The 25,714-nt window shown below is 35.7% G+C and overlaps 1 protein-coding gene across 5 annotated transcripts in view; it reads right to left on the minus strand.

The window, feature by feature from the left end:
• Positions 1–10,264: 10,264 nt before the first annotated feature.
• Positions 10,265–25,714, minus strand: part of LOC111750867 (killer cell lectin-like receptor subfamily F member 1) — a 53,900-nt gene continuing 38,450 nt past the window's right edge. For 4 of the 5 annotated variants that reach the window (XM_064284645.1, XM_023549096.2, XM_023549098.2 and 1 more), the window contains exon 5: positions 10,265–24,479. In XM_064284645.1, the coding sequence (XP_064140715.1) occupies positions 24,338–24,479 (142 nt within the window). In that variant the 3' untranslated portion in view covers positions 10,265–24,337. The remainder of the gene's footprint in view (positions 24,480–25,714) is intronic. The other variant, XM_023549097.2, reaches the window with a different exon arrangement.

Genomic DNA, 25,714 nt, shown 5'->3' on the forward strand with positions numbered 1-25,714 from the left:
CAATATTCTGAAAGTGAAATAAAACTATTTAATTTCATAATTGCTTCTTTTCCTGACATCAGTGTGAAATGTAACCTGCTTTTCAAAATGGATATGGAGAGGGTGTTCTGAAAGTATTTCATGGGAAAAGTATAAAATGAATGAAGAATGGCAGCACAAAAATAAGATAGCATTCTCCAGACCCTTCCACATAACTGCTATACTCTGGAAACAAGAAATGAAACTAGGTTTCATTTCCTTTTATTAGCATGCTTATTGCTTATGCAAGGTTGCAGTCATCCACAAAAATAAAAGTTTTTCCCAACTTCCAATTACAAAGAAAACTAGAATAATAGGGTTTATAGAAAGCAATTTTTATACTGTGCACTGATTATATTAAATATTAAATTCCACAATTGAAAGGACAAGGACACAATTTTCTGAGTACAAGTACAGATCCCTTTGAGTTGTGAGTTGAGAATGTGATTAAACAGAGTTCACAAATGTGAACATCTATAAAGGTCAAGGAGGTTATGTAAATGGGGGCAGAGGGCTTAGTGAGGACTGTGGCAAACAGAAGCACACATATCAGTGGTTCCTAACCCCAGCAGCCCATAGAATCATATATTCCTGAGCCTCCATTCAGATATTACGAGGTAATGAGTCACAAGTGGACCCAGGGATCTGTATGTTTTAAAAGCAAGCTGTTTCTAATGCAACCAAATTTGAGGACCACTGTTCTCTTCCACTCCAAACTTCAGCTCGCATTCGTTGTTGCTGGAATGGATCATGGGCCTGACGCTGACAAATATTCCAGCATTTCAGGGAATCCAGCTTTTTGTGAGATAGTTTTAGATTTTCAAGTGTCATCAAATATTGCAAAAATACTTCTTAAAACATCATTGAGGGCAAACAAAGGAAGTATAAAGGCTGAATCTCATGACCAATTTGTAAATTTTGCAACCATGAAGAAATCATTGCCTCTGTGAAACAGAACTAAAGATTATGAAAATAAAAAAGCAGAAATTAAAAAGAAACCAACTTGAAAAAATTAACATGAAGATGAGTAACGTCTGAGTTTGGTTTTTGGATGCCTTGGCCTCACGGCTAAAAGGAGCTATGAACGTCTTTTAACAAGACTTTTCTTTGAATGATGGAAGTATCATTCCACGCATACAGGATGGAAGTTATGAATTCCAGATTGTCTTATTCTATCTTAAATTCATATAATACTTTATAGGAAGCTACTCTATCCCCCAAAACTCAGAATTTCCCCATCACACTTCACAGACATGGTACCAGATACATATTTCCTTTTTAATAATAAATAGCACTCTATTATCACTGTAACATTGTCTGATTTTTGGCGTATTTTAGCTAACTCAATATTAATTTTCACCTAATAGAAGATAGAACCCTTCTTTTTATCTACCAACGTGTCTCTCAAAGAGCTTACTCACTCAAAACCTATTTACGATCTGGTTTATTTAGTTAAAAAAAAAAATTCAAACCTTACAAAATATGCTTTACCAGCCCCATTAGTTTGTTCTGTCCTGAGACTTAACTTTATGTGTTATTTAGCCTAAATGGCTAACTATGACGATATAACTATCTAATTCGTGAATGTTCAAGGGCTTAAATTATATTAATAAGAAGTCTGTTCCAGAAAACGTGTTCAGAAAATAAAAATATTAATAATTAAATCACACAATAATAGAATTTGGAGAGGAGTAAAACCTAAACCTGAGGAATACATGTTAAATGTATTTCTACAGAAACTTTGATGAATTTTTTCTAGGTTTCAGTCTGCACACCGCACTCTTGACCTCAACTTTGCTTTTCCTTTTGAAAAAGAGGAAGATAAAAGCCCAGAAACACCATTTCCTCATTCTGTTTTGCAAGGCCATTATCTGGACCACCTTAACTCTCTAATATTATTTACCATTTCTCCTCAGTATTAATCTATACCCCCAACTAGGCCAGTCACTTTTCTGTTCCGTAAAAAAAAAAAAAAATAGCCATTATCATTCCAAAAGGGAGGGGCTGTGGACTTTGTCTAAGGTTAGATTAAACCACAATTGCCCCAGAGAAGATAATAAGTTGTGATTCATTTAAAGTGTCAGAAGTATCTGTTCCGTACTGGAAAAGTAGAAGCCAGGTAGCAAGAGAAAGCTGTAGCCCTACTTGAAAGTCCCATTTCAGGGCTCTACACTAAACTAAAAGGAAAGTTAACTCTATCCCACCCCTTCAAGATGTATGTTAGTACTTGATTTGGGGGACACTGAGATATTGTGGAAACAGTTCCTTGGGGAGGAGCCCTTCATCTCCAGTAGCAGAAGCCTAGACTCAAGGTGTGAAGGAACTCAGGGTGATGACAATAACAATAAGGACAAAAATTGGAATTGCTTCCCCAAGGAAACTCTGGTGGGGTAGTGGTTAAGTGCTATGGCTGCTAAGCCAAAGGTCAACAGTTTGAATCCACCAGGCACTCCTTGGAAACTCTGTGGGGCAGTTCTACACTGCCCTAAAGGGTCGCTATGAGTCTGAATCCACTCGACGGTAAAGGGTTTGCTTCCCCCCCACCACCACCAAGAAGGCTCCACATGTCTGTATCTTCCTTCATACCACTGTAAATTATCTGGTAGAATGATACCTGCTGATTCAAACCTCCTTGTATAGACAACACCCATCCTCCACCCTCACTTCAGTGATTCAGGATCTGTATGTCTCAGTCCTCCCTTCCAGTCACTACAACAGAAAGTTGAATCCTTGGTTACCCAAAATGCAATAGTGTATGGTAAGGAATGCCCACCACCTGTACTAAACAGGTAAAATCTATTCCCATTATACTTTTATAATGGGAGGATAGAGACCTTAAAAATAAAAATCAGACTAGCATTTATGTACTTTCAAATATATAAATCCAGCAGTCTAGTATCATTTAGTGAATTGGTAAGTAGCCTTCCACACATCGAATGTCTATTAATGAATACTGACTTAAAGAAATGTATAATAATTAGTATTTATAACTGTAACTTTAGGGCTATAAGAAAAAATTATTTTATATTCTACACTCATGGGGTTCCCATGAGTCAGAATCAACCTGATGACCACAGGATTTTTTTTTTTTTTAGTATAGAGTTTAAAATGAACTGCTAAAAATATTGCCTTTACAAAATTGCATGAGAGATATCTATTAATTTACACATTGTTGATTCTTAAATATATAAGTTAAAGTCACTTGGAAAAATTTCATATGTACCCAATAGTTTATTCTATATTAATAATAAATAAATATTTTTTGTTACAGACCCCAAAATTACAAATCATTCTGTCAAACCAGAAAGATTGTATTTGTAATATTGGATAGTAGTTATTGGGTTACGTGCAGATACTTTGAAAGAATCCACAGTACCCACCAAGACAAATGTAATGATAAAATATTTTGTCTTCTTGGCAGCTGGTTTGATTCATTTATAGATAGAAACTGGATTTATAGAAAATAGCTTTGGTTGAATTGCTGTGGAGAAGTTAACCTTGGTCTGGAGCCAGGTTTCACATAATAAAGCTGTGAGAAAGAGGAAAAAGGGACCAAAGAACAAGATATTGCAACCTATTAGGGGAAGAGTGGGGTGAGTTTTCTTTAAAAAAAGTGAAATAGATTTTCTGAATAAAAAAGTTGACTAAAAAGAAATGAATAGTATGATATTATCATAAATTTTTGTCCTTCCTCCGCATGTATTCTTACTCCACTTACCATTTGTATGTAATTTCATCCATACCCAAAACTACTATTGACTCAGACATGCTGAAAATACCCAAGCCTCTATCTTTAACTGGTATCACTTTCCTGAAACCCAGAATCTTATATCCAAATGCTTATTAGACGGCTCCACCTAGATGTTCAGAGGAATTTTAAACTCAGCATGCCCAAAACTCAATTAATTATACTATTCAGCCAAATTTATTCCCTCTGTAGGCGCCTCTTGGAAACTCTATGGGGCAGTTCTACTCTGTCCTATAGGGTCGCTATGAGTCAGAATCGACTCAACGGCAGTGGGTGGGTATTTCTGATCTTAACTGAAAGCAATAAAGACTGCCAACATCACTGGAAACATTTTCTGTGTCATCAGTGTACTGGAATCTAGATATTAGCGATGCAACCATTCTTCCCTCTGAGACTGACCTCCACGTCTGAGTCTCAGTAGCTCCCTACTCTGGGTTTAAGGTAGGTGCATCCAACTGGGCCTAGCCCACATTCCCCTCAGCCTCAGCAGCTCCAAGGGAGGCCGGGAAGATGAAAAACTTTTTTAGCTTCTAAAGAGGGAGAAGGGCTTGCCTGACTCTTATGGTGGAAAACTGCCTAAAGAAAGGCAAGTGTTTCAGTTGCTGGACATCAGACATAATAAAGATTACATATCCACTACATTGTATCCATCCAGTAATCCAAGACAAATGCCTGGAAGTTATTCTAGAATTACCTGTCTCCTATGGGATGATTTTCAGTGCAAACAAAGAAAAGTGGAATAAACGATTACTTGGCACAGTGGTTAAGAGCTATGGCTACTAACCAAGAGGTCAGCAGTTCAAATTCACCAGCCACTCCTTGGAAACCCTATGAGGTGGCTCTACTCTGTCCTAAAAGGTCACTATGCATCCGAATCGACTCAACGGCAACGGGTTTGTTTTTTTGTTTTTGTTTTTTGGTTTTAAGAGAGTAAATGGAGAGAGAAATTTTAAAAGAGAGGCATATGTAGGAATCCAGTACCTGAGGCTATTAACAACTGATAAAAATCTGTTACATGAATTAGGCCCTCTAAGAATCAGGTGAACAGAATGAACCCTCAGCTCAGAAAAGTAATCAGGCTCACAAACACACATACACACACGCACACACATGAACACACTACACAGCTTTTTGTATCTGGTTTATGAATCTCTTGGAGCTTAAGAACTTACTTTGTAATGTATAGTTCAGTTTGGTTCTTTTTTTTTTATTTTTTAAGAATCACAGTGCCTGGGATAGTACTAAGTTGTGTATTCTCAACAAAATTTATGACCTTGACAAGAGCTTCCAATTCCAAAGTGATTAGTTTACTTCTCATGCACAATTGAGAAATTATTTTCATAAATTAGAAGCATTAAAATCATGGCATTGATGCTTTCCATTCATAAAAATAAAAATAAAAAATATCTTAAAAAGCAATGATTAGGTGTAGTGCGCAAAAGATGATTTATTCTGAAAATATGAAAAGTCATGCAATTAAAGTGGAAGTGTACCTACTCCAATATTGTATAATGTATTTCTCATCTTCAGAAGCTAGAACACTCAACACAATGTTAATAGGAAGATGGTGGTGGTCAAGAACTTGAGGGACAACAGCCTTTCCTTTCCTTTGACAGATATGAAAAAGGATTTCGAACACTCACTCATTTCTTATGCATCAGACACTGGTTTTAGCACTTTATTATGGGTCAATCACTGTGTGGGGATAGAAAGATGAATGAGATAATGAGATGTATTTGCTTTCACCTTGGAGCTTACAGTCAGTCTCTTAGGGGAGGTAAGAAAAAAAAAAAAAACAGTGCTGTCGAGTTGATTCTGGCTCATAGCGACCCTATCTATAGATATGAAAAAATAAGTATGATTCAATAGGGTAAGTTTTTCATAAAAGAGCTATGTAGGGCCTAAATGATAGTATAAGATTTGTAGGCAAGGTGATTACCTGATTCTAAGTTTCTTTTCAATGGAGATAATACTTGAGGTGGCTAGACAAATGGAGATGGGTATACTAGGCGAGGTAACAGCATGGATAAGTCAGAGTGTGAGTGTTTGAAAAATAATGCAAAGTTCAGTATGAGAGAGAGGCGAGAAAGATGAACTAGATAATATATTTGACATCTGAATTACTAAGGGCCATTTTAGGGAGCTTTATTTTTATCTTGGAGATAATAAAGAAAAATTGAAAGTTTTTAAACAGTGATGATAGATGTGTGCTCTAGGAAAAAATAACTATGACAGTAATGTGAACGTTGGATTGAAGGAGAAGGAAGAGATTGGGTTGAAGAAAAAGCAATCAATTAAGAAGTTATCATGAATGTCTGGTTGACAGATAATGTTTGTAGGTGCCATTGAGTCAGTTAAGATTCATATTGACCCTACGTAAAACAGAACGAAATGTGGCCTACTTCTGTGCCATCTTTACACTCATTGCTATATTTGAGACCATTGTTGCAGTCTTTCTGTCAACCCACCTCCTTGAGGGTCTTCCTTTATTTTGCTCACCCTCTACTCTACCAAGCAAGATGTCCTTCTCCAGGGACTGGTGCTTCTTGATAACATGTCCAAAGTACTTGAGGCGAAGTCTCAACATCCTTCCTTCTTAGGAGCATTCTGGCTGTACTTCTTCCAGGACAGATTTGTTGATTCTTTGGGCAGTCCGTGATATATTCAATATTCTTCACCAACATCATAAGCACCTAAAATATGCAGTAAAATTGGAGTAGGAGAGAAGTAGTAAAGTCACTACAGTTAGTGTCACCCAGTGCAGCACCCAGATGGTGTCACCTCCCCATTGGCCTCCTCCCGTACCAAACCATACAGAATCCTTAGTAATGTTTATTATCAATTTAAATCATAGAATAATACGTGATAGATATAGCTGTAAATTACTTAAGTGCAATATTTCTTAGATCATGTGAATACTAACAACAAAATTGTTTTGCAAAATCTTTCCATGTTGAATTACAACATTATTAGTAATTGAGCTGAAGCCTTTTTGATTATTCTCCTTCTTTTCCTTTAATTACTACTTCATTCTCAAAAAAAGTTATTGATATAGGCTCACAAATACTAATTACCACAGTATTGTAGCTAAACACCAAAAAACTTCACAAAATCTGCAACTGTAAAAATACTGGAGGCAATGAAAACAACAGCACATGCTGGTAGTGTGTGAGGAAAAGTCCACATGACTTAAAGCATCATTGTAACTGGGTAATAATGACAGCTGTTACCGGAGCACGTTAGAAGGTTCAAAAAGTAAATTAGTATAGGGATTTAGCTTTATAGATATATTGATGCATGTAAGCTGGGCTTACAAAAAAAATGTTCTCCTTGTTATTAACTACAAGAATGGTTTTATAAAAATAATAAATTTCTGCTGAAACACTGCACAAAAGTTTTACAGACAGTCATTTTGGTGTCACCCCTCTGCAGTGTCTCCCACTGCAGTTCACATCCCTGCACACCCCTACTGATGTCACTGGAGAGAAGAAAAAAATTAGAGAAATATTTGTACATAATTGCTGATCAAACATGTTGTGGGCAAAAGAACTGAAGCTGAATATGAATCCCAAGTGTTTGGCTTGAATGTTTATATGAGTTAAAAAGAGGCTAAAGAATCTCAGACAAATTTATCTACCGAATTGGACACAGATGTTGGGCAGAAACTTCCAGCAACCAGCTAAATGAATTTGAATGATTATCTTATTCATGACTGATTCATTTCCTTACCTATAAAATGCAGCATCCGTGTTATATTATTTTCAGAGCCTTTTCATCTCTAAAACTATGATTGTTATGTAATTATTTGTGGAGTTTGTATTGTTACATAACTTTATCCCCAAAAGTTAGGTTGTACGTTGGAACATTTTCTTTTGAAAAACGTGATAAGACTAGCATGAGGTGGGAATATAAAGGTACTGAGAATGAAGGAAAAAGTAAAGTGATAATAGGATAAACACAAAAAGCTTAATGGAACTCATTTTGAAAAAAAAAATTAACCTTATTTAATACAAGATGCTATTGACCATAAGGGAATATGGACTGAGGCTAGACTGTAGCACTCTTAGGTAAGCAATCAAATAAATGAATAAATCAACATTGTTGTCAGGTGCCCTTAAGTTTTTTCCAACTCATTGCAACCCTATGTACCACAGAACGAAATATTGCCAGGTCCTGTGCCATCTTCGCAATCGTTGCTACGTTTGGGTCCATTTTTACAGCCACTGTGTCAATCCATATCTTTGAGGGTCTTCCTCTTTTTTGCAAAACCTCTACTTTACCAAGCATGATGTCCTTCTCAAGGCACTGGTCCCTCCTGATAACATGTCCAAAGTACTTGAGATGAAGTCTCGCCATCAGGTGTATAAGAATTCTGGCGGTACCTCTTCCAAAACAGATTTGTTCATTCTTCTGGCAGCCCATGGTATATTCAACATTCTTTACAAACACCTTAATTCAAAGGTATCAATTCTTCTTCAGTCTTCTTTAGTCATTGTCCAGCTTTCACATGTATGTAAAAAAAAATATGAGGTGTTTCTAAATACCATGGCTTGGGTCACTTTAGTCCTCAAAGTGACATCTTTGCTTTCTAACACTTTAAAAAGATCTCTTGCAGATCCGCCCAATGCAGTGCATCATTTGATTTCTTCACTGCTGCCTCCGTAGGTGTTGATTGTGAATCTAAGTAAAATGAAATCTTTCACAACTTTAATCTTTTCTCCATTTATCATGATAGTGCTTATTGCTTCAGTTGTAAGAATTTTTGTTTTCTTAATGTTGAGGTGTAATCTATATTGAAGGCTGTGGTCTTTGATCTTCATCAGTTAGTGCTTCAAGTCCTCTTTGCTTTCAGCAAGCAGGTTGTGTCATCTGCATATCACAAACTGTTAATGAGTCTTCTTCCAATCCTGATGCCGCGTTCTTCTTCATATAGTTTAGCTTCTAGGATTATTTGCTCAGCATACACATAGAATAAGTATGGTGAAATGATAGGTACAACACATACCTTTTCTGATTTTAAACTACACAGTAACTCCTCGTTCTGTTCGAACAATTGCCTCTTGATCTATGTACAGGTTCTGCACGAGCAAAGTTAAGTATTCTGGAATTCCCATTCTTTGAAATATTATTCATAAATTGTTATGATCCACACAGTTGAATGCCTTTGCATAGTCAAAAAAACACAGGTAAACATCTTTCTGGTATTCTCTGCTTTCAGCCAGGATCCGTCTGACATCAGCAATGATATCCCTCATTCCACCTCCTCTTCTGAATCCAGCTTGAATTTCTGTCAGTTCCCCATCAATGTACAGCTAAAACCAGTTTTTTAATTGTCTTCAGCATAATTTTACTTGCATGTGCTGTAAGGCCACTATGAGTCAAGTTCGACTTCACACCAATGGGTGATATTAATGTTATTGTTTGATAATTTCCTCATTCCAACGGATCACCTTTCTTTGGAATGGGTGCTAATATAGATCTTTTCCGGTCAGTTGGCCAGGTAGATAGATGATAGATAGATAGATAGATGATAGATAGATAGATAGATTGATAGATGATGGATGGATGGATGGATGGATGGATGGATGGATGGATGGATGGATGGATGGATGGATGGATGGATGGATGGATAGACAGAATGATAGAATGAGGAAACGATGGATCGATGGATCGATCAATCGATTGATAAATCGATGGATCGGTAGATTGATAGATCATAGGTAGATCGATCGATCAATCGATAGGTAGATAGGTAGATAGGTAGGTAGATGGTAGGTAGGTAGGTAAGTAGGTAGGTAGGTAGGTAGGTAGGTAGATGATAGGTAGATAGATTAGATAGATAGATGATAGATAGATAATAGATAGATCGATGATAGATGATAGATAGATAGACAGATGATAGATAGATAATAGATAGATTAGATAGATAGATAGATAGATAGATAGATAGATAGATAGATAGATAGATAGATAGATAGATAGATAGATAGATAGATAGATAGAATGACAGAATGATAGAATGATAGACAGAAAGAGGGAACGATGGATGATAGATCGATGGATCGATAGATCGATAGATCATAGGTAGATAGATCGATAGGTAGATCAATCGATAAATCGATCGATTGATAGGTAGGTAGGTAGGTAGATAATAGATAGGTAGATAGATAGATGATAGATAGATAGATAGATAGATGATAGGTAGGTAGGTAGATGATAGGTAAATAGGTAGCTAGATAGATAGATGATAGATAGATAGATAGATAGACAGATGATAGATAGATAGATTAGACAGATAGATAGATAGATAGATAGATGATAGATAGATAGATAGATAGATAGATAGATAGATAGATAGATAGATAGATAGATAGATAGATAGATAGATGATAGGTAGGTAGATAGATGATAGGTAGGTAGGTAGATGATAGGTAGATAGGTAAATAGGTAGCTAGATAGATAGATGATAGACAGAGAGAGATAGGTAGGTAGGTAGGTAGGTAGATGATAGGTAGCTGATAGGTAAATAGGTAGATAGATAATAGATAGAGAGATAGATGATAGATAGATAAACATATCTAAGAGACTGATTAAAAAAATGAGCAAAGCAGAGTTTTGGCTAGGAGCTCTTAAGAATTACTACAGCAACCTGAGGTATGATAATTAATGGCCCCAATTTCCGCTCTTGTATTCAAGTCTTTTGCCATGCAATTTTGCAATTCCCCTCACCAGAAGTGTACTTTCCTGTTCCTTGACTTGGTGATCAGCCACAATGTACGCTTAAGCCAATGGGATATAAATAGTGACTTGAAAAGAACCTGAGTGATCCCGCTTACTCTGTTACATCTCTGATGTCTCCGTGAGAAGTGGTTCCAGGTTAGCCTACATATTCTGCTCCTCAGTAAAACATGCTTGCAAGGAGACAAGCACAGCCAGACTCATAGCTAGAGGTGGAGCCACATAGCCGCCAGCTTGATTTTTTTCCAAGCCAGCACAAAGACTGGTGAGTGAAATGCTGTTGTTAGCCAGAGTCTTGGGTATAGTTTGTAATATAGCATTAATGTGGTAATAGCTAACTGGTATAAAAGCAAAAATTGTGTTTTTTAGAATAGCATATAAAGTTTTATTAGGCATTGGAGCAATTTGTACTATTGGTAAAGGTCTGAAAAATATAGTCATAGCTTTCTCTCCCTCTCTCTCTCTTTTTTCACACACACATACACACACACACACACACACACACAACCTGTTCGACTCCTAAAAACAGTGTTGTGGAGATAGGAACTAATATTTTAAAAAATTTCAAAATACCTAAGTAGAGAAAACCGAGTACCTTATAACACAGCTTAAAAAAGTCAACCCATTACTTTTTTTTTTTTCCTGTTTATTTCTTATGCAGGTCACTTTGAAATGTAGGCTTCCTTGTGTTTATTATTACCTATATCAAATGATATTACTAATTGTAATCATCGTGGCACAATGTCAATAACACAACACATTTTTGTGGAACATGAGGCTTGTTTTCATGTTTCTGGAAGTGGAAGTTCTGCTCTTGAGAACACTGATGTCATGAGCCTGACCAGAGAGAAGCAGTAGAGTATAGCAGAGTGGTTAAGTGAACAGAGCCAGCTAATAGCCACACTCCGCCATTTATTGGCTGTGTTACTTTAAGAACGTTATTTAATCCCTCTGTGTCTTGTTGCCATGTCTGTAAATTAGACATAATAACAGCTCCTACTTGACAATATTATTGTATGTTTAAATGAAATCATGTAAGTTAAAAACTCTGACCTAGACCTAATATATTGCAAGCACACAATAGACACTAGATATTATTCTTCCAGAAATATCTTTATTACAATAAATTTATGAGCTTTTCACTGAGGTCTAAATTGTTACTTTATGATGAAATCATCTAGATTTCGATCTTTGGATGGAACTCATAAAGGTCAAAATTAACTAAAAATTTTGGTAAGTCAGGATGATGGTGTGGGGACCCAATCTATTGACTTCATAAACCACTGAACCTCACCTCCCAATTACTTCAGAGTCTATAATCACCTCCAGTGGCCACTTGAACTCTAGTGGAATATAATGAATTTTGGGTGGTGGTTCATTTCCACCCAGAAGCTCCTCAAATAAGAGGCCTGGCAATCTCCTGAAAAAATCAACCACTGAAAACCCTACGGAGCAAAGTTCTACTCAGTAACTCACTGGGTCACCATGAGTTGGAATCAACTCAACAAGTCTTTTTTTTTTTTTTTACTGGTATGTGTCAAAAGGAAAGGAGTTACGTGATTAGTCAGACTTCTGAGAAATATTTGTCATATTTTTTTTACGTTAACGTTGTATTTTCATTTTAGATTGTCTTCCTATACACTGCTGAAGCAAAATTCGAGTAGTGGGCAGGGATCCTGAATCCAGTGTGTTCACTACTCCCAGTCTGCATTTTTCACTTGACAAGAGACAGGAAAGGAGATAATGCTCAAATATGCAGAAGAGTCCTTGTCTCCAGGCAAGAAGGACGAGTATGACAGGCTATATATGCTATTTGTGAAGGAAAGCAAGTTACTTTTGGTGCCTCTCCGCTCTCCGTTCTGAATACTAACCCATCTAAAAGAGGAGGCATCTCAATGATTTCCATCTCTTCTATCAACGTCAAATTATGTTTAGCATTCCATACACAGCATCTTATAAACAGATCCAAACTATGTGAGTAAAGGACAAATGATTTTTGTACAAATTTTTACAGCTCTATTTAGGTAAAATTGGCATACAACAAAATACACATATTTAAAGTGTACAGTTTAATAAGTTTTGACATATGTATACACCCACGAAAGGTGGCACAGTGGTTAAAGTGCTTGGCTGTTAACCAAAATTTTAGCAGTTCAAACCCACCAGCCTCCCTTCAGGAGAAAGATATGGCAGTCTGCTCCAATAAAGATTACAGCCTTGCCTTAGAAACACCCTAGGGGCAGTTCTATTTCATCCTATAGAGTCGCTATGAGTCAGAATTGACTACACGGCAGTGAGTTTGGTTTTTGGGTTTTTTTTTTTTTTTTTTTCCAATACACTCATGAAACCATCACCACAATCAAGGTAACAAAATACCCTTCTGTGCCAAAAGTATCCTTGTGCCCCATTGCAATCACTTCCTCCTGCCCCTTTCAGCACACCCTCCCTGAGATAACCTCAGATCAGCTTTCTGTCACTATAGGTCAGTTGACATTTTCTGGAATTTTATATAAATGGAATCATACAGTATATATTCATTTTTGTATGACTGCTTTTTATTCAGCGTAATGATTTTAAGATGCATCCATGTTGTTGTGAGATCAATAGTTCATTCCTGTTTTAATAGCTGAGTATCCATTGTAGAGAAGAACCACAGTTTATTTATTCCTTCATCCATCGATGGACATTTGATTGTTTTTAGCTCGGGACTATTACAAATAAAGCTGCCATACAAATTTATGTACAAGTCTCTGTATGTACATATGTTCCATTTCTCTTAGGAAAATACTTGTGGTTAGACTGGATGAATCATATTATAGGTGTACAGGTGGCTTTTTAAGAAACCTCCAAACTATTTCCAAAGTAGTTGCACCATTTTACATTTCCACCCACAGTATCTGAGAGTTCTAGTTCTCCCACATCCTTACTGGCACTTGAAAGGATCAGACATTTTCATTTTATTAATTCTAATAGGTATGTAGTAGTTTCTAAATTTTTATGTTTTCCTAATGACTACCAATGAAGAGCATCTTCTGTGTTTATTTGACATCTGTATGTCTTCTTCCGTGAAGCGTCTGTTCAACTTTTGCAGCCATATTTTTACTGAGTTGTGTGTTTCCTTGTTCAAGATTGAGAGTTCTTTATATACTCTGGATATGACTTGTAAATATTTTTCTCCCAGTCCCTGGCTTGTCTTTTCATTTTGTTAACACTGTCTTTTGAAGAGCAGAAGTTATTAATTTTGAGGAAGTACAATTTATCATTTTTTAATGGGTTGTGCCTTTTGTGTTGAATTGAAAATATCATTGCCTCACCCAAGATCACAACTCATTTCTATGTTCTCTTCTAGAAATTTTGTAGTTTTAGGTTTTATATTTATGTCTATCATCCATTTTGAATTAATTTTTGTGTGTAGGGTGAGGTATGGCCAGGAGGTCATTTTTTTGCATATGGCTATCCAATTTCTCCAGCACTGCTTACTGATATGATCCTTTTGCATCTTTGCCAAAAATCAGGTATTCATACATTTGTGGGTATCTTTCTGAACTCTATTTGTCTATCTTTACATCAGTACCATACTGTATTGATTGTTATAGGCATAATAAGTCTTGAAATCAGAAAGCACTGGTCCTCCAACTTTGTTTTTTATTTTTCCAATTTGTTTTGGCTGTATTAGGTCTTTGCATTTTCATATGAGTTTTCTATTTCCAATTTCTACCACAAATATACATATATATATTGATTTTTCTTGGGATTGTGATGAATTTGGCTAGAGCTAATGTCTTAATAATATTGTGTCTTCTGGCTCATGAGAACAATCTATTTACCTACATCTTTAATTTCTCTCAGAAATGATTTGTAGTTTTCAGTCTAAAAGCCTTGTATCTTGCATACCTTTTGTCAGGTTTATTCATAAGTATTTAATATTTTATGCTATTATGAATGGTATTGCTTTTAATTTCAATCGACATTGCCAGTGTACAGAAATAACATCAGGTTTTTTTAAAAAATATTGATCCTACATTCTGAACATTTTTTAAGTGACTTATTAGTAATGAAGAACTGTTTTGTTTTATTTTTAATAGGTGACACTATCTCTTCCAGCCTTACTACAGAGTCACAAGAACCTGCAAAAACAAATAAAAAGAAGTTTTGTGTCTCTAAAATGACCATCCTAATCTCCTTTCTGGTGATTCTTATAACTAGACTGGCTGTGATTTTAGCAGGTGAGTTTCCCAATTCTTAAATACGTTCATGCTAGCTCTCCTATAGAGATATTTCATCTTTGTGAACATAGGGTATTTCACCTTTGTATGCTTACCGTAGCAGAAGTATCAGGGGGTAATTTCTAACCGTATTTAATCCTGACATTTGTACATGGAACAAGCATATGTTACTTCTGTAAATGAGAATAATATCTGTACTAAATATCACATGGCACTGTTGTGAGGATAAAAATGAGTTAATATATACAAAGTTTCCCTTCAAACTAGTATTAACCATAGTTTTTACAAGGTAAGGATCTGTGGCAAAATGTAAGTCATCATACTGCTTCCTTCATCAAGAAAGTTCTGCTTTAAAAATTTATCAGATGAACAGCACATTTGATGATATAGTTCATTTACTTTCTGCCACAAGTCCCTTATCTCACCATGGATTGGTAAAACAGAAAGAGTAGGTAGCCTGTGAACTAACTTGCTGTAAACCATACACTTTTATATAAATGTTGGTATATTTTTCTACTCTACTTCTAGTAGATGGCTATGTTGATAGAATAAAAATTAAGCTCATGATGGAAAACATTTGATCTCTCTGGTTGTGTGCCTTGCAATGACAAGGTCATCTAAAAAGTTAAATGTTTAAAATTAATTCTATGTCTCAGAAGAAAATAAAAGGCCCTCCACCCCCTCAGCTCTTAATATGCTATTAAATTATTTTAGTTGGAAAAAACAGATCTTTCACTGAACACATTTCATGCCTGGATGACTGGATTGGTTACCAAAGAAAGTGCTTCTATTTTTCTGAAAATACAACAACTTGGGCATCCAGTCAGAACTTCGGTGCCTCTCATGCAGCAACTCTTGCAGTATTCAACACCATGAAAGAACTGGTAAGGTAATACTTTTGACCTGTAGTTACCATTCCAGAAGTTATAGCTGATATGGAGCGTACACCCTGGGGTTAGGAATGGTACAGAAAAGACCCACTTAGATGTGTCTCGGAAGACATGCCTGGTGAAAACACTATGGAGCCCAGTTTTACTCTGTAACACTTGGGGTCACCATGAATCGGAATCAACTCAATGACAACTAACAACCACATTAACTTGAATGCATATAACTAGTTTTTCAAAACTGAAAGAATTTTATTCCACTAAATTGAAAACTTGTAAGAAATGGATAAGTGTCTTAACTATAACATATCAGAATGAATTATGAAGAACCTGAAAGAACCAATAACTATTCAACACATTTTATTATTAACCAAAAATTCACCCATCCTAAAAGTCACCAAACCTAGAGAGATCTACTAGCAAATTTGACCAACCCTTCACAGAACAGAAAATTTCTGATTTATAAAAACTATTGCAGAATAGAAAAAGAGGGACAGCTACTCAATGCAATTTACTACCGAAATTGTCACAGAAATAACACAACCCATGAACCAGACAAGGACAGTGTGCCCTCTCAGATCATTTCCAAACAGGAAAGTCTGTATTTCCATAAACAGTATACTGAATAGGATGAAAGGAAAATCCTAGAGGATGAGGTATTTTGTATTCAGCCTGTACTCATTTCCACAAGTTGATTTCGACTCTTAGAGACCCTATAGGACAGAGTAGAACTGCCCCATAAAGTTTCCGAGGTTTACAGAAGCAGACTGCCACATCTTTTTCCAGCAGAGAGGCTGGTGGGTTTAAACTCTCAATTTTTTGATTAGCATGTGAATACTTTAACCACTGTACCACCAGGACTCCTTTTTTTTTTCAGTCTGTAAATATACTTTATTAAAGGATTTCCTGAAACGATATTCTGACCATTCTGAATATTGGATTGGACTGAGCAGACAATGAGGAGAGGCTTGGAAGTGAATAGATGGAACAGTATACAGTGGTTGGTAAGTCCTGGGTATATCATTTACACACCTAGAGCTAGGCTCAGAGCCCCTTCCTACCATGGAGAGATCCATACATAACCATTCTCCTAGAAGCTTCCTTTGTAGTATAGTCTGGAATGAGCTCAGAGTAGAAACTGTATTACAAAGTACTCAATACCTATAATATGCCAAACACAATGCTTCATGGTCATTCTATTGTTTGATGTCCACAAAAAAAACTGAGAAGTGGATATATTTATCTCTATTTTATACATGATAACGTTGAGGTCTAGAGATACTGAAAAACTAAAATATTTTATAATATAGATTTGAAATATGTTTGACAATAAATCTTACACTTCTTGGCCATATAGGTAATAAGTTTTTGAGTTTATAAAGTTACCTTATAGGCCAGGGGAAGTACGTGAATTCAGTTCGCTTTATATTCTAGCCTCATGATATTGGGTTAGAGTAAGAGACTATAGCAAAGGAAACTTTTTCTCCTATCCTTCCAGTGCCTGTTCATTCTTTGGCCTTCTTTCTGTGTTTTGTTTCAGGTTTGACATAATGAGATTTGGAGAATGTGCCTGTCTACACAAAGTCGGGATTAGCAGTGCTGGTAGCCATTTGGTTAGAAGATGGATTTGCAGAAAACTAGACACAGGCCCACCAAGAAGTTAAGGCACCACAGGTAGAAGATATTTCACATAAAATGTAGTTTTTATTCCCTTGAAAGAAATATGTTAATATAAAAGTACATGAAATTCATGCTTAGAAATTTTCACTAATATTTCACTCCAAGTCTCTAACTGCATTTTTTATAAATCTATTAGGCTTTTGGCATTTGAGAAGTATGTTGTTGTTGTTGTTAGTTGGTTCCAACTCATAGTGTATACACCCCAACATATTTTAAAGTTTCCAAATCTCTTTATAGAATAAAATTTCTGATATATAATGAATTAAGCTATGAATGAAAAATTTAAATGACACGTTTAAGATAGTTAATTCTCTGAATTTAGACTAATGTCATTTAAAATTACTTATTTTTCTAAGAACTCTAACTTTCTAACATTTTTTGCACTGTCTTTTTGCTCATTTTATCAATATTGTTAATTTTCTTTTAGTTTTGCAAACTCTACATTACTTTTTGAGATTCACTAATGTATGTCATAAAATTCAAACATAAGAATAGTGTTTAAATGTGTTGATTTACTAGTTAAGTGAGTCTCTTTCACTCATCAACCTCACAAAAATTAAAAATAAACATTCCCATCAAACCATCAAATGCGGGGCTTTCAAGATTGCAAGTAAACAGTCCAAACTGGCTATGTTCTAATTGTGAATGCCAGGGATCTATTGCATAATAGACAATATGAATTGGTTACATTGGGGGAGGGGGCAGGTGGATGAGAGCGTGGTTTAAACTTTGCTGTTTAAACATCTTTCTATTTGAGGAACCAACAAGTTAGGTTGTATGTTAGAATGTCTACTTTCTCAGAGAATATCTTCTTTATGTTTGCTCGGGGTTAACAATCTCTTTTTGTAAAAATATAATCATTTTCTTATAGTTATTGTGAAGTATGTAATATACTAAAAAAAAATACATCCTATGAATTCAGAATGTATACTCATTGATAGAAATTAAAATAGTTATAATGGGAGAACAGCTATTGGAGAATGAAACTAGTAAGAATTTAGGAACATACCTTAGTGAACTCTTATTCTTATGTCTTCTGTTATATACCGTACCAAATTTTCCATCTTTCCACTCCTCCTCAGCATCATTTTTAATTTCTTTTCCTCCCTGTATTTCCATGCATTCGCTCTAAAATGCTCATTTGGTTATTTTAATCTCATCGTAAATAGGGGTAATTACTGTTCACAGTCAAATAAATGCCAAGGCGGGAAGAGAATAAAAGAGAAAATTTCTTTTCTGATTAAAACTGATCACTGTATGAGGTCTTAGAAAACTAAAGACTTTGTCCTTAAGGTCTTTAAAATCATATTGTATTGTATTAGTATGTTGCCAGTGTTCTCCTGTGTCAGGAGTTAATGAAACTTTTTATTGAAAACTAGAGTACAAAAAGTAGTGACAATGGTTTTAGCATTAAATCTACAATTAGTTTAGAAAAATCAGAGGACCTGGATAGATGAATCTTCAACATTGAATTACCAAACATTGTAAAAAGAGTAAAAACAAATACCTAAACTGTATGGAAAGTTTCAGTGGTAGCACAAGAAAGAAAATGTCCAGAATTTGAGATAGAAGTATTCAGCAAAATTTTCATAGAGAAATGACTTTTAAATTGATAAGAAAAGATAAGTAGGAGCTTCCTAGGAAGAAAAACCTCAGAATATTGCCAGTTGTCATGTATTGAATTGTGTCCCCAAAAAATAAGGGTCAACTTGACTAGGCCATGATTCCCAGTATTGTGTGATTGTCTTCCATTTTGAGATTGTAATTTTATGTAGAAAGGATTAGGGTGGAATTGTCACACCACCCTTTCTCAGGTCACCTTCCTGAGCCAAGGTAGAGTTTCCCTGGGGTGCATCCTGCATCACCTTTTGTCTCTCAAGAGATAACAGGAAGGGGAAGCAAGAGAGAGTTGGGGACCTCATACTACCAAGAAAGCTGCACTAGGAGCAGTGCATCCTTTGGAAGTCTGAGAAGCTTCTTGGGCAGGGTAAGATTGATGACAAAGACCTTTCTTCAGAGCCTACAAAGAGAGAAAGCTTTCCCCTGCAGCCAACGCCCTGAATTTGGACTTGTAACCTACTAGACTGTGAGAGGATAAATTTCTCTTTGTGAAACCCATCCACTTGTGGTATTTCTGTTATGGCAGCACTAGATGACTAAAAGACACCCAGTGTGTACTTTATTAAAATAATATCAAGTTTGTCTTTTGGAAAATAGTCAAACTATTAGCTGGAATAATAATGATAAAAAAAATCAGTGGGAAAATCATGGTGGCGGCTTAAAGGGAGCCTATAGAACAGTAATGAAGACCAGTAGGGAGAGCTTGTGCCCCTTAGCCAAGGAGTTCAAGCATGCTCATCTTACTGATCAACAAATCAGCACATCAATATTTTGCAGGGCAGCATTCAATAACACATTAACATAATGTCAGAGAGAAGAGAGTTGGGAGCGGTATGTTTTCTTATTTCCAGTCTTCTGTACTACTATCTTAGTTATCTAGTGCTGCTATAACAGAAGTACCACAAGTGGATAACTTCAATAAAGAGAAATTTATTTTCTCACAGCCTAGGAGGCCAGAAGTCTGAATTCAGGGTGCCAGCTCCAGGGGAAACCTTTCTCTCTCTATTGGCACTGGGGTAAGATCCTTGTCATCAATCTTTCCCTGGTATAGGAGCTTCTCAGAGCAGGGACATTTGTTCTAAAGGATGAGATCTCCTCCTGGTTCTTCATTCTTGGTGGTATGAGGTCCCTCTCCCCTCTGCTCTCTTCTTTCTTTCCCACCTCAAAATGCAACTTAATCCTATAGATTGAGTCCTGCCTCATTAACATACCTGCCATTAATCCCATCTCGTTAACATCATAGAGGTAAAATTTACAACACATAGGAAAATCACATCAGATGACAAAATGGTAGACAACCACACAATACTGGGAATCATGGTCTAGCCAAGTTGACACACATTTCTGGGGGACACAATTCCATCCGTAACAAGTACCCAATATAGGTCTCTTTTGGAAATGTATCAGAGAGGTGGAAAATAGTTCATGTATATAAAAATTTTCCAAAAATGAAAACAGTGGCTAGGAAGCAATGGGAACAGGAAGTGAGATAATAAACATAATTTCAGGGACAAGAACTCTAATGTAAGCCACGTTCCCTTTCTTGGTGGCAGCGGCCGGGGTGGGGCGGTTAGTATGAACGTGAAACAGGAGTGTAAGTGAGAAGTCATAACTGGTCCCATCAAAGCCCTTATCTAATGAAGCAGTAATTTTTAACCAATTTCAAATATACACAAAAATACAAACACAAACAAATTTCAAAAGAAGTCTAAAGATTAAGGATAGGAATCCTTGAAATGAAATAAATTTTAACTGTCCCATTTATTCTTAAGTATTTTTCACCAGAAGTCTTTCAGGTTTACGTTATTTAATATACTTCCCTCCCACCAACTGGGATAACTATGTAATTTTTAAAAATTGATTTGGAATACTGGGTGGTCCAAAAATAACTTTAGTTGTTGTAAACAAGACAATCTAACATATATACACATGCATATATACATATATATAGCAAACATACGTATATATGCATATATATAAAGCAAACAAAAAAGACAAAGTTTGATTCTTATTAGAATTTTTAGACATAGCTAATTAAATTCACAGTACTTTTTAGAATTCCCATATCAGAGGGTCAGAGGTAAGATATGTCTTTATGTGTACACAAATTCTAGAATTTAATGAGACATATTATTTCAAAAGTAATCTGTGAATTAAAAAAAGAAAGAAATGCATCCAAACTGTTTGATTTTTTTTAATTCTTAATTATTTAAATGTTTAAATCAAATTCAATGTTTCAAAGAGCATTGATAACTTGGCTCTGAATATTAAAGAGATATTCATATCTCTTAATCTTCCATCATTTTTTCACTCCTTTCCCTTTAGTTGTAACTTCCTCCCATATTGTTTTTTCTACATCTTTCAAATGTCCACATTAATAGTACATATTTTTCTTATTCATTGTACTTTAAACATAGTTATATGTTCTTTGTACATAATTTTTTAAACATATGTTTAAGGTTTTGTATTTCATCCCCTGAAAGCTATAATTCTTTCTGTTCATACATGTGGATTTGAAACAAATGTTTTTTTTTCTTTCTTTCTTTAATTCATGTATGATCTTTTAATTTTATTCTCAGTGGATCAAAGGACTTACAAATAAATTTACCATTGGAAAATTTACATTTAATCAACAAACATTAATCCAGCCTCTCTCTGTTTCAAATCTTGCTGGGCTAAAAAGAAACTTGTGCCTTTACTAAAAAATAAAAAATACATATGTATATACACATACATACACACACTGGTTTATTTCTCTACATGCAGATTAAGATTATCCAGATTAGACAAATCTCTGCATAACTAACTTTGGGAAAATCACAAAACATCTTATAAATGTACTCAATAATGCAACAAATTTTATTTATCCTGAATTATGCATCAGACATTATGTCTCATATGCTGATGAACATTATTGACCTTAGAGAGATTACAGTGCATTCAGAAATACAAGTTAAACAAACAATAAGCAAAAATAATGAGCAAAATGTTAGAAATAAGTAAGAATAGGAAGCTCTGAAAATACACCATAAATTCACCTAATTTAGTCTGGAGTGGTGTCTTAGTCATCTAGTGCTGCCATAACAGAAATACCACAAGTGGATGGCTTTAACAAAGAGAAATTTATTTCCTCACAGTAAAGTAGGCTAAAAGTCCAAATTCAAGGCATCAGCTTGAAGGCTTTCTCTGTTAGCTCTGGGAGAAAGTCTTTGCCCTCAATCTTCCCGTGGTCAAGGAGCTTCTCAGGCTCAGGGACCCTGGGTCCAAAGGATGTGCTCAGTTCCTGGCGCTGCTTTCTTGATGGTATGAGGTCCCCAACACTCTGCTTGCTTTCCTTTCCTTTTATTTTTTGAGAGATAAAAGGTGGTGCAGGCCACACCCCAGGGAAACTCCCTTTACTTTGGATCAGGGATGTCACCTGGGTAAAGATGGTGTTACAATCCCACCCTAATCCTCTTTAACATAAAATTACAATCACAAAATGGAAGACAACCACAGAATACTGGGAATCATGGCCTAACCAAGTTAATACACACATTTTGGGGTTGGGGACATAATTCAATCCATGACAAGTGGAGATTGGTCATGGGAGTATTTTCCCTAAAACGGCATTTAACTGGTGACCTGAAAAACAAGTAAGAGTTATAAAGATAAGTAGGAGTGGCAGGAATGTTTGTTAAACTAAGGCAAGCAATACATAATTGTATATTATAGATTAGAGGCAAGAGAAAGTATGACATGTCTAGAAAAATGAAAAACGTTTAATGAGGCTGCATCATAAGTACAAGCATGGAGGTGGGGGGAGAAATTAAGAGGCACCAAGACAGCAAGGGTCTGGTAAGGAAGGATAAAGGGTTGAAGCATTGGGAAACTGCTGTGGAAATGACATTGTGAGTAATGATATCCAATTTGAGATTTAGAGGGTCACAATGACCAAGATATAGAAAATGGATTTGGAGGAACAAAAGTAGAGGCAGACAAAAAGACTGTTATAGCAATCCAAGGTGATAGGGTCAGTATGAAGATATGTAGATACATTCCAGAAATACTTACGAGGCAAAATTGACAGGAAATAAATGAGTGTTTGAAAATTGAGAGTGAAGAAAAGGAGTAAGTCATGGTTGATACCAAGGACTCTGGCTTGGACTAGTGTGGGCATGTTGCAGCTGTTCTCTGAGTTAATGAGGTTAATATTTAACTTGTGAAGTTTGAGGGACCTTAAGGTGTCCAAATAGACATGCCCAATGTGCAATCAGCTATAATAAGGTCTGGGCTGGAAACATGGGTTCGGAAGTTATTGATAAATTCATGGTAATTGAAGGCATGGAACAGATGAGGTCACCCAAGAACTGTGTATGAGAGAAAACCCAGGCAAAACTCTGGGGAATATCAGTGTTTGAGGGATTCAAAAAGTAAGCAGAGACTGCACCAAAGACTGAGGAGAAGTGGCTGGAAAGGCACATAGATCAAGAGAACATATTGCAGAAATGCTAAGGTAAGAGAACATTTCCAAAAGAAAGGATAGGGCAATACTAAGGAACCATGCTGACAGGTCAAGTTAAAACTCAGAAAGTCTCCACTGTATTTGGCCAGAAGGAACTCATTGGTGACTTTGCTGAGAACATTTTAGAGTTCAAGTAGAAAAAGCAGAAGCCAGATTTCAAAGGAACTTGGATTGGGAGGTAGAAAGTAAAAAAAAAAAAATAAGTATAAGCAATTTTCAATTTTTAGGAAGTTTGACTTAAAAAAAATGTGTATAAGAAATTGAGTAGAAACTAGAAGCTAAATGTGGTCAATGGAAAGCCTTTGTGGGTGTGGGGGTGTGTGTGTCTCAGCTGAGGTCAAGTCGAACATTGCTAACTGCTGATAGAAGATGAAGCACAGGAAGAAACAGATCAGAGAGGAGATAATCAAGAAAGTATTATCCTTGAGAAAATAAAAAGGATGCAATCCTGATTACAGATTTGGAGAGTTTATTCGGAAAGGATAGGGGTACCCCCTTTATTTGTAATAGAAGGAAAGGAAAACAGTAAGTAAGATGCAGGAGAAAGTGTAGACTTGGTGGTAGAAAATTCAGGAATTTATCCTCTGATGGCTTCTACTTTTTCTTAAAGTAAAAGACAAGATCCTCTGCTAATGGTTAAGAAAAGGTGTAGGTACTGAAGTATGGAGAAGAAAGAAGTGTAGATTCTGTCTGAAATAGTCACTATCAACAAGGAGAGGTAATTATGGAAGTACACTGTGAGTGACTAGATAGAGCTAACAGCTCAGTTGAGGCTGGTTTCCTAGATTCATAGTGGCACCGGTCTGCACCATTATCGTGATTATCACCATCAGTATCCACTGCAGAAACATAAAGAGAACTTATAAATAAAAATATTTATGAACTTTTTGTAATGGGAAGAATACCAGTGATCAACTCAGAGGTTATCCTCTGTGGATGAAGAAATGACTTCTTGACAAATCCAGTAAGTTGGAGTTGAACACTTTTCAGAAAAAAAAATGCCCTTCTTTGTTATGCGAGTGCAAGCGTTCTCTTCACCCTGGCCTGTGACTTGAAATCTGTAAAGAAGACAACATGTTAATAAATTTCATAAAAGCATAGGACTCTTTCCCAGATTCTCTGCCAAAAATACAACAGTATATATTTTGTGGGTCTTCTCTCTTCTTGGGAAGGGTATACCCTCCAAGCCAGAGACCTAAGACTTTGTAATACTGGAACAAAAAATCTACATTAAAAAATGGTGTCTTCCTTAAATTGAAGAAATTACTTTAAATGGCTCCTTAACCAAAAGTAGTCATTTATACCTTGAAATAGTGCCTTGACATTAATAAGAACATGAATGTGACAGTGGTTTCCAAATTCCACATGATTGTATGAAAAATAAAAATCTCAAAAAACAATTCAGCCATTTTAGGGGAAAAATTTATATTGTAACTTTAAATATTCCTGATTCAAGCTTTTTGAGTATCTGCAGCAATTGCATGATACTAAGTTTTAAGCAGACAGTATCAGTATTCATCATTTTAAAATTTAGGAAAATTGATGCACTCAAAAATATATGGTTTTCAAAAAATAGTAAACAAAATTTCTCTAAGAAGTAAATCAAAGTATTAACATTTACTTCTCCCAGACCCAAATCTCAAATGTCACACAGTTTAAGAAACTTCCTTCGCAGTTTTTCTGTGTTAAACCCCCTTGATTCTACAAAGGTTTCAAAGAAAGGATACATCTGCTAAGATGGTAACAGTAACTCCCAGACAGGGCTGAAGTGGGAAAGTTAATGTCAGAGTGAGAATGAGGGGTAGAAGAGAAGACTTCTCTTTTTTCAGCTTACAGGGACACCGTAATAAGAGTTTCTGTGGGTGCGTGTATATGTGGGTGTACCCAAAACCCTCATTCTCAACACAGAAAGGAGGAAACTTCCTTCTAATTCTATTTTTCCATGCTGTTTAAAACAAATTTTCCTATCTTAGACAAATAAGCCACAAAGCAATTTTACCATCTCAAATATAAATAGATAGATAGATGATAGAGAGAGAGAGAGAGAGATGATAGATAGATAGATAGATAGATAGATAGATAGATAGATAGATAGATAGATAGATGATAGATAGATAGATAGATAGATAGATAGATAGATAGATAGATAGATAGATAGATAGATAGATAGATGATAGATAGATAGAGGGATAAACAGTTCAGTAAATTAATCATTCTAAGCAAGTTTGTGTGTGGGTTGTCAGAAGGCCACTTAACAATATGATAAAGGAGTTCTATTAGAAATAAAACTAAA

Source organism: Loxodonta africana, chromosome 4 (assembly GCF_030014295.1).
Source record: "Loxodonta africana isolate mLoxAfr1 chromosome 4, mLoxAfr1.hap2, whole genome shotgun sequence".
NCBI lineage: Eukaryota > Metazoa > Chordata > Mammalia > Proboscidea > Elephantidae > Loxodonta > Loxodonta africana.